Source organism: Ruditapes philippinarum, unplaced genomic scaffold, assembly GCF_026571515.1.
Source record: "Ruditapes philippinarum isolate M1 unplaced genomic scaffold, ASM2657151v2 ctg1003_1_1_1_1, whole genome shotgun sequence".
In the NCBI taxonomy this organism is placed as follows: Eukaryota; Metazoa; Mollusca; class Bivalvia; order Venerida; family Veneridae; genus Ruditapes; species Ruditapes philippinarum.
The window spans coordinates 129,624-145,000 of NW_026854335.1; the positions used below are offsets into that span (position 1 = coordinate 129,624).

The following is a 15,377-nucleotide window of genomic DNA, read 5'->3' on the forward strand; positions in this document are numbered from 1 at the left end:
AAAGTATGTCACATCATTAACTCTAGGTCACTTGATATAAAAGTTATATTTTACAACTAAAACTGTGATATGGTCAAAATCTTTGCTGTACAACAAAGGACAAGAAAATAGGTCACTGACCCATTGGGCATGCAAGGGTTTAATTCAAAGCTATCTTGATACAGGTCCACCAAACAACATTTCATGCCAAATATCTAAGCTGTAGCTTTCCAATTCAGAAAACATTTGTTTTAGTTTCTGTTTTTACTATGTGTAAATAATGAGAATCAATGCCCCCGGACAGGGCCAATTTTGACACCAGGGGAAAAATTTGAACAACTTTGGTAGAGGACCTATAGATGATATTATATAGCAAACATCAAAGCTCTATCCTTGTACCTTCAGACAAGAAGATTTTTAAATTTTGGGGTGGCTATGCCTCCCCAATGTTAATACCATTCGTCAAATCTTACTGCAACGGTAATCAGGTCAAAAAATAGTACCTTGATTTTTTTAAGCTGACTCATCACTCATCACAGACATTTACAATATGAAAATATTTTCATTCTTAAACTTCATATCTGCAATTTGTAAGGATAATAATTCTCTAAAAAAAATTTGATTTTTGTTTGTTTATTTTTTCAAAATCACTACTCCGTGACGTCATACTGCGGCGGTAATCAGGTTTAGTCATACGTTGGTCATAAATAGTTCTGGTATGAAAACCCTTCTACAATAACTTTATCAACTAGAACTGCCACTGTCATGGCATGAATACCCCCGCACACCACTTTGTCAGAATCAACAGTGGCCATTTAGAACTCAAGGACAACCACCCTGCTAAATCTGAGGTTACTAAGCCAGTGCATTGCTAAGATATGTATTCTCCATGCTTCAAATGTGAAAATGTAAAAATCAAGTTTTTTTAGTCAAGGTTTTCAGCCACTGTGATCTTGTCCTTTGACCCAGTGACCTCAAAATCAATAGGAGTCATCTACTAATCATGACTAACCTCCATGCCAAATATGAAGACTGTGGGTGAAAGGAATCTCAAGTTATTGGGCGGACAAGGTTTTTTAAGTCAAGGTCCCTGTCACCTTGATCTTTGACCCAGTGACCTCAAAATCAATAGGGGTCATCTACTAATCATGACTAACCTCCATGCCAAATACGAAAAGATGAAGACTGTGGGCCAAAGGAATGTCAAGTTATTGGGTGGACAAGCTTTTTAAAGTCAAGGCCCCTGTGACTTTGACCTTTGACCCAGTGACCCCAAAATCAATGGGGTCATCTACTAATCATGACTAACCTCCATGCCAAATATGTAGACTGTGGGTCAAAGGAATCTCAAGTTATTGGGCGGACAAGGTTTTTTTAGTCAAGGCCCCTGTGACCTTGACCTTTGAGCCATTGACCTCAAAATCAATAGAAGTCATCTACTAATCATGACTAACCTCCATGCCAAATATGAAAACTGTGGGCCAAAGGAATTCAAGTCATTGGGCGGACAAGCTTTTTTAAGTCAAGGTCCCTGTGACCTTGACCTTTGACCCAGTGTAATAAAAATAAATAGGGGTCATCTACTTATCATGAGTAACCTCCATGCCAAATATGAAGACTGTGGGTCAAAGGTTTCTTAAGTTATTGGGCGGACAAACTATTCAAAATCAAGGCCCCTGTGACCTTGACCTTTGACCCAGTGACATAAAAATCGAAAGGGGTCATCGAGTAATCATGACTAACCTCCATGCCAAATATGAAGACTGTGGGTGAAAGGAATCTCAAGTTATTGGGCAGACAAGCATTTTATAGTCAAGGCCCCTGTGACCTTGACCTTTGACCCAGTCAACTTAAAATCAATAGGCGTTATCAACTTATCATGAATAACCTCCATGCCAAATATGAAGACTATGGATCAAAGGTTTCTTAATTTATTTGGCGGACAAACTTTTTAAAGTCAAAGTCCCTGTGACCTTGACCTTTGACCCAGTGACCTCAAAATTTTATAGGGGTCATCTACTAATCATGACTAGCCTCCATGCAAAATATGAAGTGTGTAGGACAAAAGTTTCTTAAGTTATTGGGCGGACAAGCTTTTTGAAGTCAAGGCCCTGTGACCTTGACCTTTGACCTGGTGACCTCAAAATCAATAGGGGTCATCTACTCATCATGACTAACCTCCATGCCAAATTTGAAGACTGTGGGTCAAAGGAATCTTAAGTTATTGGGTGGACAAGCTTTTTATAGTCAATGCCCCCGTGACCTTGACCTTTGACCTTGTTGCCTCAAAATCAATAGGGGTCATCTACTTGTCATGACTAACCTCCATGCCAAATATGAAGACTGTGGGTGAAAGGAATCTTAAGTTATTGGGCGGACAAGCTTTTTGCAGTCAAGGCCCCTGTGACCTTGACCTTTGACCTGGTGACCTCAAAATCAATAGGGGTCATCTACTCGTCATGACTATCCTCCATGCCAAATATGAAGACTGTTGGTCAAAAGGAATCTTAAGTTATTGGGCGGACAAGCTTTTTGAAGTCAAGGCCCCTGTGACCTTGACCTTTGACCCAGTGACCTCAAAATCAATAGGGGTCATCTACTAGTCATGACTAACCTCCATGCCAAATATGAAGACTGTGGGTCAAAGGAATCTTAAGTTATTGGGCGGACAAGAAACAAGAGGGCCATGATGGCCCCGAGGTCGCTCACCTGTATATAGGCCCCCCAACCCCCCCCCAACTATGCAGGGCCAATTTAACCCAAGGGCTTTTATTTGCACAAACTCGGTAGACACGCATAAGAAGATGTTTCATGCTAAACATCTAAGCTCTAGCTCATTGGGCTTTATTGTAAGAAGATTTTTTTAAAGTTTTTACTATACACATATAGTTAAAAACAATGACACCCCTGGGGCCGGGCCAGTTTTGACCCCAGGGCTTTTATTTGAACAAACTTTGTAGACACTTACTAGAAGATGTTTCATGCTTAATATCTAAACTCTAGCTATTTGGGTTTTCTCAAAGAAGATTTTTAAGTTTTTGCTATACACATATAAAGAAAATCAATGACCCCCGGGGCGGGGCCAATTTTGACCCCAGGTCTTTTATTTGAACAAACTTGGTAGACACTTATTAGAACATGTTTCATGCTAAATATCTTAGCTTTAACTCTTTTGGTTCTTTAAAAGAAGACTTTTTAAGTTTTTACTATATGCATATAGGGAAAATCAATGACCCCCTGGGGCGGGGCCAATTTTGACCCCAGGGCTTTTATTTGAACAAACTTGGTAGACACCTATTAGAACATGTTTGATGCTAAATATCTTAGCCATAGCTCTTTGAGTTCTTTAAAAGAAGATTTTTTTAAGTTTTTACTATATGCATATAAGGAAAATCAATGATCCCCCTAGGCGGGGCCAATTTTGACCCCAGGGCTTTCATTTGAACAAACTTGGTAGACACTTATTAGAACATGTTTCATGCTAAATATCTTAGCTTTAACTCTTTTGGTTCTTTAAAAGAAGATTTTTTAAGTTTTTACTATATGCATATAGGGAAAATCAATGACCCCCTGGGGTGGGGCCAATTTTGACCCCAGGGCTTTTATTTGAACAAACTTGGTAGACACCTATTAGAACATGTTTGATGCTCAATATCTTAGCCATAGCTCTTTGAGTTCTTTAAAAGAAGATTTTTTAAGTTTTTACTACATGCATATAGGGAAAATCAATGACCCCCCGGGGCGGGGCCAATTTTGACCCCAGGGCTTTTATTTGAACAAACTTGGTAGACACCCATTAGAACATGTTTCATGCTAAATATCTTAGCTCTAGCTCTTTTGGTTCTTTAAAAGAAGATTTCTTAAGTTTTTACTATATGCATATAGGGAAAATCAATGACCCCCCCTGGGCGGGGCCAATTTTGACCCCAGGGCTTTTATTTGAACAAACTTGGTAGACACTTATTAGAACATGTTTCATGCTAAATATCTTAGCTTTAACTCTTTTGGTTCTTTAAAAGAAGATTTTTTTAAGTTTTTACTATATGCATATAGGGAAAATCAATGACCCCCCTTGGGCGGGGCCAATTTTGACCCCAGGGCTTTTATTTGAACAAACTTTGTAGACACCTATTAGAACATGTTTGATGCTGAATATCTTAGCCATAGCTCTTTGAGTTCTTTAAATAAAGATTTTTTAAGTTTTTACTACATGCATATAGGGAAAATCAATGACCCCCCGGGGCGGGGCCAATTTTGACCCCAGGGCTTTTATTTGAACAAACTTGGTAGACACCCATTAGAACATGTTTCATGCTAAATATCTTAGCTGTAGCTCTTTTGGTTCTTTTAAAGAAGATTTTTTAAGTTTTTACTATATGTATATAGGGAAAATCAATGACCCCCCCGGGGCGGGGCCAATTTTGACCCCAGGGCTTTTATTTGAACAAACTTGGTAGACACTCACTAGATGATGTTTCATGCCAAATATCTAAGCTCTAGCTCTTATGGTTTTTTAAAAGAAGATATTTAAAGTTTTTTCTTTCGGTTGCCATGGCAACCAGAGTTCTGCATGGAATTAAATTCTTTGAACAATTTTTAAAGGTGACTACCAAAGGAACATTCCTGTGAAGTTTGGATGAAATTGGCTTAGTGGTTTATGAGGAGATGTCATTTAAAGTAAAAGTTTACGGACGGACGGACGATGGACGGACACCGAACGAAAAGCGATCACAAAAGCTCACCCTGTCACTTTGTGACAGGTGAGCTAAAAACCGACAGACACCCGACGGCCGGACAGCTGGCAGCCGGACGGACAAGCTGATTCCAGTATACCCCCCTTACAACTTAGTTGTGCGGGGGTATAATAAAATGTAGTTCTTATTAAATAAGAATTCTGTTATCAATTTATTAATTGTTACCAGATTATCAAAGCATATATTGTCCTGCATTTTGAAATTCCATGTTTATTTGGGAGTACAGTTCAATAAAAAAAAAAAAAATCAACCTACCTACCCACCTTGAAAATTCTGGGTCGGGTTACTGCAAACAAACATTTTTTTAAGGACGGCCTCAATAGATCCAGTTTATGTGTTAAATTTGCCATATTTTCAGTCTATTTGTTGTCATAGCAACCAGAATTTTCAACATAGGAAGAAAAGAACAAGAGGGCCATGATGGCCCTATATCGCTCACCTTAAGGAATAGATCTTATAAAGTATTTTTCTTTTTAAAAACAAGCAACAGGTTTATAAAATTCTTTAATGTCATTTAAAGGTTAGTGTCAAATGTAATGTTTTTTTGGCCGACAGCAACAGGAATGCTAACAAGTGTATAGAAATACCTCTTTTTTTCTCTTCTTTAAAGTACAGATTGCTAAAAAATACACTCCCTGTAGCGTGTTTACATCATGAAAATTTTAACAATGACATCATAATTAACAAGACAAAGTACAAATTTGGATAATACTTCAATAAAAATGGGTCAAAGACAAAAATGGCCGGGTTGCATTTGTATACCAAACAACATGACTCATGAGGCTGTGATGTTACAAAAATTTCCTACCATTGACCATTAATATCGATCATTTAACTAAGTCGGTAAACAGGAAGTGGATAAGCGATAGACCTGAACTTTGCAGTCACAATACCAAATATCAAGAGGCTGTGATATGTATGTAGTTGCTACGAAAACTGTTACTGAAATTTCCTTCCATTTACAATTAATGCCGAAAATTTCAGAAAACTGAAAGTGGATGAGCCACATACCTGAAATCATATCAATGCTGTATACCAAACATCAAGAGGCTGTAATAAGTAGTTGCTGAGAAAATTGTTACGAAAAATTTGTACCATTGACCATTATTATGAATTTAACTAATGAGAAAATTGTTACGAAAAATTCGAACCATTGACCATTATTATGAATTTAACTAAGTCAGTAAACATGAAGTGGATGAGCGACAGACCTAAAATCGAATCCCATGGTATGGAACAATGTGTTAATGCTGCATAATAAATATCATGAGGCTCTGATTAGTTGCTGAGAAAACTGTTACGAAAAATGACCCAACCTGCCTGCCCGGAATCAAGTCTCAATACATGATGGTAAACTGTATTTTTTTTTTCATATACAGTCGAGACTGTCATATGTGACTTTCCAAGGGATCTTGAGAAAAAGGTCACATATGACAGGGAGTCTCTTAATACAGTCTCATAGAAAATTAAAATTTCAATACCATCTATCTGTCTATATATCATTGTGACTTAACATATATACTGTATAACTGTGTGAAGGAATAATATCTAACCAATTGCAAATACACATACTTATATTAGGTACTTTAAATATTTGATGTAAATAAAATAAGAATCCCTGTAAAGCAAATATAATAGTATTTATATCATATAAAATTTTATTTTATTTTTTGTATTAGTTTAATATTGAATCATTATGGTACAAAATAAACTTGAATTTGATGCATTCAAATCCTTAAAATAAATATCATACTTTTAAAAACATATCCATATTAATCTGGTATCAACATTTTTCCCTATTACCATAGAAAGGTAAAATAAAAATAAAAAATTCTGCCTAAAAAAAATCTCTTCCGTTGGCACTCCATAATTTTTTTAAACACAAGTCTTAATCCAGTTTACTCAGTTCATTATGTTTCATAACACCTGTGACCTCAATTTGTTAACACACATCGATTGCATCAGACGCTACGGACACTCCAGACGCTACGTCACTTGACACCTGCATATATACATGTAATCAGAGGTGTGTAGAGTTTGTTTGAAGAGTACTGACTACTGGATTTTAATTGGACTTAATTATTTTGTCTCTCTGGGTGATAAAACAGGTATTATTTACCTGATTAACGGACAATTAAAAGGTGTGAAAGTCGTTTAAATCAGACAAAGCAATGCATTGGGACCAGATAATTAGGGTCGCTTGTCACATATGACAGGGAGTCGTATAATTCAGACCATTTATATAGGAAAATACGTTGGGAGGACTGAAACAAGGTCGGATAAGACAGGGAGTCGTTGAAATCAGGGGGTCGCTAAGGCAGTCTCGACTGTATGTCAATTTTTTTCGAAAAACCAGTATTATAGTTGTAACAGATATCATATCCCATCAGTGTTTAAATATTAAAATATTTTTTGATAGTGTTTACTCAGGGGTATCAGGTTGACCCAAGCATCTGTGGTTTATCATATTAGAACACCCTTTCTAAAAAAAAAAAACAGCAACAAACAGCAGGTATCTCAGGAAGGTCAGAATTTCACGTGGCAGACTGTTTGACCAAACTTTTCATGAGTCAATTCAGTTTTTTCTTCTCTTATTTCTCTACATGAACCATTTTCATGTTTCAAAAATGAATTCAAAAATTACTGTTTGCAGTCATTTTGAGAAAATTTTCAAGTTTAAATTGATTATATTATGAGGTTAAGTTATTTTAAAATTCGCAATTTTCTAGCTTAGTTAACAATATGATAAAGATAATTAAGTATTGCTAGCACCATGGATAATAATTACCGTAATTATTGTTCCATTTTCACTTACATTTATTGAGGTCAATAACACATGTGTACATGTATAATTTTATAAATCATAACACGGGACGTCGGGAGGTGATATTTACATAAATACTGCATGTAATGCCTTAATACTTCACAAATAGTTAACAAAATACCTGTTTCAACGAAGCACACCGATAATTGTATTCATCTTCACTTCTTTGTTATGAAATACGATTTCATGTTACAAAATTTCTCAATTTACTTGATTGGCGGACATTTCGTCATGTACTTCCGGTTTAGTATAATTTATAATCTCAACTCGAGGTCAGATTGATACAGATGTTTTCTGAGGCAAAGTTTTTTTTTATAAACTGATTGGTATGCATTATTTAATGATTTGAATCGTATGTTTGTTCTCAGAATTAAATATTTTGACATAATTCGTTCATCAGTAGGAGCGGTGTAGTATATGATTTTTCCCGCAAACTGGAAGGATACAAAAAGTAATATCCGTACTGTAAATTAAACTTTTATCTTAATCAACTAATTTTTGTGGAAAAAAACAACATTTTTTGTTCACTTTCGTTTCTTTGTGCAATATCTTACACAATAAAATGTGCAAGTCATTGTCAAGAACCGAAATATTTTACATTGTATTTCGGAAATGACACAGTCTTCCTTTCTGATGGTGTTACGAAATTAATGGAAGAATCCATTATTGAATGGGGAAATCAACTTCACCGTAGCTCTCAAATTTGTGCTATTCTGATTGACTCTGATTTCAATTAACATTCACATTCAACAAACTTTTCATCCTTCCTATGCTTTAACAGAAAAATCTTCATAATAATGTCTGTTGAGACGAAAAATACAAGATATACTATCTCAATTTATCCCTAAAAAGAAAGTCTATGTAACCTTGCAATAAAAAAACCCTTTAACTCCCAAAACAGAGACCAATTTTCAACTTTAGACCATAATTTGAATATACTTTGTAGGAACTAACAAGCTAATGCCTTGTGAGAAATATCTAAGCTCTAGCCCTTTCCATTTTGAAGTTTAAGAACTTTTAAGTTTTTTCTTTTACTTGCCATAGCAACCAGAGTTTAGCATGGAATGGCATTCTTTGAACAATCTTGATAGAGCTTCATACAAAGAGTATTCCTGCCAAGTTTCATTAATATTGGCCAAGTGGTATTGTAGAAGATGTTGTTTGAATAAAAATGTGGACGGACGCCGGACACATTTGGTTGGCCATCCTAAAAGCTCACCTGCACTTTGTGCAAGGTGAGCTAAAAAGATGTGCATAATTTCCAGACTGCCATCTACCCATATTTCAAGTTTCATAAAAATATTTCCAGTACTTTTTGCCTTATCACTGGAACAAGTTTATGTGTAAAATTTGCCATATTTTCAGTCTATTTGTTGTCATAGCAACCAGAATTTTCAACATAGGAAAAAAAGAAAAAGACGTGCATAATCTCCATACTGCCATCTATCCCTATATAAATTTTCTTAAAAATATTTTCACTTTTTGTTGCGTTATCGGGGGATCTAGTTTTGTGGACGGACGGACAGATGGACAGACGGACGGAGGGTTATCCTAAAGTCCCCTCCAGTAAACCGGTAGTAAACCGGTAGGGGACTAAAAATATTTGTAGAGTTTCATGAGATGAAGCTACACACAAAGTATCTAAGCCATGGGCATTGATGACGGACGGACAGACGCACTAACGTGAGATGGAATTCGGACAAATTATGATCACAAAAGCTCATCTTTAGCACTTTGTGCCCACGTAAGCTAAAAACAACATGTATTTGAGACATTTACCATTTGTAGCTGAACAGTATGGGCAAACAGAAACCTTTTTACATTTTTCCCATACTTTCTTTTTGGCTGATTTTCTCTGTAAATAAGTCATAGGTCTCTTGAAACTTTCCAGAAATGACTTCCGTATATCAGTTGGCAATAACACCCTACTGCAGGACTGTAAACAAAAGATGCACAATTTCCATAACCATTTAATTACTGCTTCTTTTTATACCTGATTAAAAACTAGAAATTGTCAAAAGTGCAGAATACACCTAACACACCTTGTCAGAAAACATGTTTTTAGTTAATAATTTTGCACATAGGGAGACAGACTAGTTTATAGATCTTTTCCAAATGTTCTAAATTATTTGTCTTACATCAATAAGATAAATTTAAGTTTGGATTTGAAATTTTCATGACTTCTTTTAAGGGCAATATGTTCTTTCTCCTTGAGATTTCTGCACTTCTACTCAGTGAGATTTATCTACCTACATAGTTTCATGTTGATTGCTCGGCCCACACAGGCGCGGAGCTATTTGTGTTAACTATCTTTTTTTGTCCATGTACCTGCTTTTTATCAATTAATCCCTTTGATTTACAGCTAAAAATAAATTGGGATGCAATAATTTCTTTTGATTTCTATTATGTAAAGTCATATATTGGTTTCCCATTCGGTGATTCGCAGTCTGTCATATTAATGGATAAGAACGGGAACAAATTTCATATATAAAGCAGTATAAAAGACAAAAAAAACTAGAACTGTGTTAAAAGGACACGGATGCCCCAAATGTGCAGATGTGCTCGTAAACAAGAGCATGCATATCTGTATGTAAGATTTTTATGTGGAACTTTTTATTAAAATCTGCCATCCGGTTTAAGAGGAGTTGCGTTCACAAAATTTCTATAATTATGGTATATAGTGAAAAAATCAACAAAGGGCCATAATTCTGTAAAATTTGGTCGCAGCAAAAATTCCTTCCTTTACTACCACCTACACATTAAGGTTGATCATTCCTGGAAGTTTAAGCAAAATCTGCCATCCGGTTCAAGAGAAGTTGCGTTCACACAATTTCTACATAGTATATAGTGAAAAAATCAACAAAGGGCCATAATTCTGTTAAATTTGGTTGCAGCAAAAATTCCTTCCTTTACTACCATCTACACATTAAGGTTGTTCATCCCTGGAAGTTAAAGCAAAATCTGCCATCCAGTTTAAGAGGAGTTGCGTTCAAAAGATTTTGGGACGCAAGGACAGAGGTACGGACGGACGGACGTACGGACGGACAGACAGACGGACGCCAGGGGGTATAACATAATATGCCCTTTCGGGCATATAAAAAGTTATGATCCAACGGCATCGGCAAAGCCGCCGCGACTATAACAATACCTCTACTTTTTTTTTCAAAAATAGTCGAGCTAACAAAGAAATACATGGGAAAAAACGTGTTTTTATTGTTTATATTTCTATTTCTGAGGGTTTGCAAGATTTTCATATGGTCTGTTCAGTGGAGGATGTGTAATTTTGTGTTAATGTTTTAAAGCAGTAAATTGGTCATACATTGTTCTTTTATTGAAATCATTTTCCTCATCAGAATGCATGAAATTTTAATATTATGATACAATTATTACATTCCATGAAAATGTTTAAAAATATAAAATATCTGATGACATGTTTGTTCATTTTATATAACACCATTCAAGCAGCAATCATAAAAAGTCTTCACAAAAGTTAGTTTGCAATCGTACCTATATTAGATACGAATGTATGTAATATTTTTCTTTTTTATTATTATAATTGTAACAAATATACAAATAGTAACAAAAGGAACTAATATTATAATATAGTAATATCACACGCATTTTTTGCATGTCAAATTAAAACAAGAGCCACCTCCGGGCGGGGGCAACGCTCGACTTTTTACTTTTTCTAAACGCAAACATAGAAAGGTTTGAACATATATTGACGTTTCCTTTTTATAAATTTAGTTGGTCTGTCTTGTCACATTAGTTTTGTTTATATATTTTGTATATATATGAATAGAAACATTAAGCATATTTCTAAAAATAGCAACAGTACGCAATTTCTTAAAATAGCAACATGACGCAATTTCTAAAAATAGAAAAAAATGACGCAATTTCTAAAAATAGAAAAAAATGACATAACTTCTAAAAATAAAAAAATGACGCAATTTCTAAAAATAGCAACAATGATGCAATTTCTAAAAATAGAAAAATTGACGCAATTTCTAAAAATAGAAAAAATGACGCATTTTCTAAAAATAGCAACAATGCAGCAATTTCTAAAAATAGAAAAAATGACGCAATTTCTAAAAATAGCAACAATGATGCAATTTCTAAAAATAGAAAAAAATGACGCAATTATTAAAAATAGAAACAATGACGCAATTTCTAAAAATAGAAAAAAATGACGCAATTTCTAAACATAGAAAAAAATGACGCAATTTCTAAAAATAGCAACAATGACGCAATTTCTAAAAATAGAAAAAATTGACGCAATTTCTAAAAATAGAAAAAATGACGCAATTTCTAAAAATAGAAAAAATGACGCAATTTTATATATATATATATATATGTGTGTGTGTATATATATATACATGCATATATATATGCATGTATATATATATATATATATATATCTATATATATATATCTATATATATATGCATATATATATTCAAAAAAAAAAATATATATACAGTTAAACTTCGTTCGCTCGAACTCGGATCGCTCGAATACCTCCCTTCGCTCGAACTCATCGCCCAGTCCCGGCAAAATTCCTATATAATATATATTGTTTTACCTCGGATCGCTCGAACACCGAACGCGCGTCGAACTCTCGAACCTGATCTCTGGTCCCTTCGGCAGATATATAGTGAAAATCACACCTTTTCGGTCGAACACAAAAAGACAAGTCGACATGTTCTAAATAAATGACAGTCGTGACACATGTTTTAACACCTCGTGATTATGACAAAGCAATTAAGGTTAATTGATACAAAATAAGAGGTGTTTGTAACCGATTTGTTTGTTACAATAATATTGTTTATTTGCCGTTTATGGTAACAATAAAAGAAAAAGAACTTGTGAAATAAAGTGAAATATGCAAAAGTCAATAATGAATGACGTTTATCCGGACGGCTTTAATTACAACCGTAGTTCATGTAACGTGAATTGTAATAGTGTTATGTTATTTATAGAATGATACTTGTACGTGTGTTTATTTAAGTAAATGACTACAAATAAATGGTGCTGTAAAAATTTTTTCTTAAATATTTCATTAATTCATTTTTTTAAATTAAAAAATCCCATTATAAACATATAAATATATTTTGAACATTTTCAACAAGTTTGGTCTGATTGCCCAATCGAACTCAACCAATTACAAGATGCATGAATATAGAGTAACACAACATACCGTTTAATACTAATTGAAAACAACATGCGGATAATAATTCTGAATGTAACATATTCGACGTATTTATCATTCGACCAATGTATGCTATTAACCATTAGGCATATGATCAACGTAATAATAGTTCGACCTCGGTTGGCTCGAACTACCGATCTCTCGAACAAAATTTGCACAGGCCCTCCGAGTTCGACAAGCGAACGAAGTTCGACTGTATATATATATATATATATATATATATATACACATGTATATATATATGTATATATATATATTATATATACATGTATATATATGTATATATATTATATATTTGATATATATATATATATACATATATATGCAAAAAAAATATATATATATATACATGTATATATATATGTATATATATATATTTGATATATATATATATATATATGTATATATATATATATATATATTATATATATATATTTGATATATATATATACACATGTATATATATATGTATATATATATATATATATGTATATATCTGTTATATATATATATATATTTGATATATATATATATATATATTATAAATATATCTGTATATATATATATATATATATATATATATATATATATATGCATATATATATTGATATATATATATATATATATATATATACAAAACACATTCCTCCATTTACGGGCATCGGTCGATTTGAGACCATACTTGTGGGGTGTATATTTAATGTGGGGCATACATAAGGCCTCGCAACTCTGGCATGTTTAAAACGATGTATGGGGGCGTAGGCTACCCTTCTAACATAGTGCCCGTAGGCCGTTTTAGTAGTAAATGATATATGTCCCACAAATGTATATATTTTTAATGGGGTTTTCTGTTATTGGTCAATATGTTTTCACCTAGGTAAAATCAAATATATAGTTTATATATATAACTAAGTACCCCTTAGTTCTGTTGTATGGAAATGTTCATTATAGGCCTATATAGTGGCGTATATAAAAACTGACTGCATGCAATAATGCCACTCAACTCGGTCTTATATATGGGCCCCGTAAGTGAATATATATATTCACACATATCTTCACTTACGAGGCCAATATATAAGACCGAGTTGAGTGGCATTATTTCATGCAGTCAGTTTTTGGGGAGGCTATGCCGACCCAATGTTAATAACTGTCCGTCAAATCTTACTGCCGCGGTAATCAGGTCAAAAAATAGTACCTTGATTTTTTCTAAGCTGACTCATCACTCATCACAGACATTTACAATATGAAAATATTTTCATTCTTTAATTTCATATCTGCAATTTGTAAATATAATAATTCTCTGAAAAATTCTTGATTTTTGTTTTAATCACTACTCCGTGACGTCATACTGCCGCGGTAATCAGGTCAAAAAATAGTACCTTGATTTTTTCTAAGCTGACTCATCACTCATCACAGACATTTACAAAATGAAAATATTTTCATTCTTTAATTTCATATCTGCAATTTGTAAAGATAATAATTCTCTGAAAAATTCTTGATTTTTGTTTAAATCACTACTCCGTGACGTCATACTGCCGCGGTAATCAGGTTTAGGCATACGTACGTCTGTAATAAATAGTTCTGGTATGAAAACCCTTCAAAATAATAACTTGATCAATATTTTTTTAACAAAAAGCATAAATGAAAATTTATAAGTAAATGCTTTAATTCAGTGGCAAATATTCTTTATTATTTTTTATAACAATTTTCCAATTACTACGCAGCGACCAACTGTTTATGACGGGTCATTAACTAGAACGTTGCAACACCGTATTCTCAATATCATGCATGTTCTTTTGTTGTTATAAACTATTAATAGTCCTTAATAATTTTTAAAGACAAATAATTGTAAACTGTCGCTTACATCAGAGACATGGATCATGCTTGCGTGATAACTAAGGAAAACTAACTTATTTGTACACCCAGGAGGCTGTACGCGGAAAACGCTCATAAACCGCTAAATCATATAGCTGTTTAGTAAATATTTGGCATACATTTAACTAAAAATTCACTGATGGTGATGAACATATAGTTTGAAAACATTATATTCTTTAACCATTATCGCCGAAAAAAACCATTTAACTACAAAACCCCTAAGGACCTCCGACAAAATTCCAGCACAATATTAAATTTTACATTAGCAAAATAAAAAAAGCAATACTTATATTTTCATCTTACATAATTCATTAATCAAACTTTTTAACATAAAAGTTATCTTTGGCAATTGACAGATCCCTACTCTGATCTTTTATTTGTATAGGAATAAATTTAAACATGTGCTCTTTTGTTTAGGAATATTTTGTAGTGAGAAAGTCTTATATATTCACTAATCTCATAATTTAGAATTAGACAGGTCAGGAATTTATACAAACAGTTGTTTAGTTAACTATGCTCATTTAATCCCCAATAGAAACATTCAAATATTTGTGGTAAAAAAAACATGACCAAAGTACCTAGTAGTCGTTTTACCCGGTGGTGATCCCATTAAACTGATTATAGATTCGAATTGATTAGAAAAACACAAATAGAAACATGTGTTTCCCTACAACAAAATTGGAAGTAAAGTGAACAGTTAATTGACAGAAATATGTGGTCAAATATGTTTAACAAG

The 15,377-nt window shown here is 33.6% G+C and overlaps 1 protein-coding gene across 2 annotated transcripts in view; it reads right to left on the reverse strand.

Annotated features, from left to right (window-relative positions):
* Positions 1-15,377, reverse strand: part of LOC132739850 (DNA-directed RNA polymerase III subunit RPC1-like) — a 150,938-nt gene that overhangs the window by 121,300 nt on the left and 14,261 nt on the right. For both annotated transcript variants that reach the window (XM_060727664.1, XM_060727663.1), the window contains exon 2: positions 9,337-9,493. In XM_060727664.1, coding sequence (XP_060583647.1) covers positions 9,337-9,493 — 157 coding nt within the window. The remainder of the gene's footprint in view (positions 1-9,336; positions 9,494-15,377) is intronic.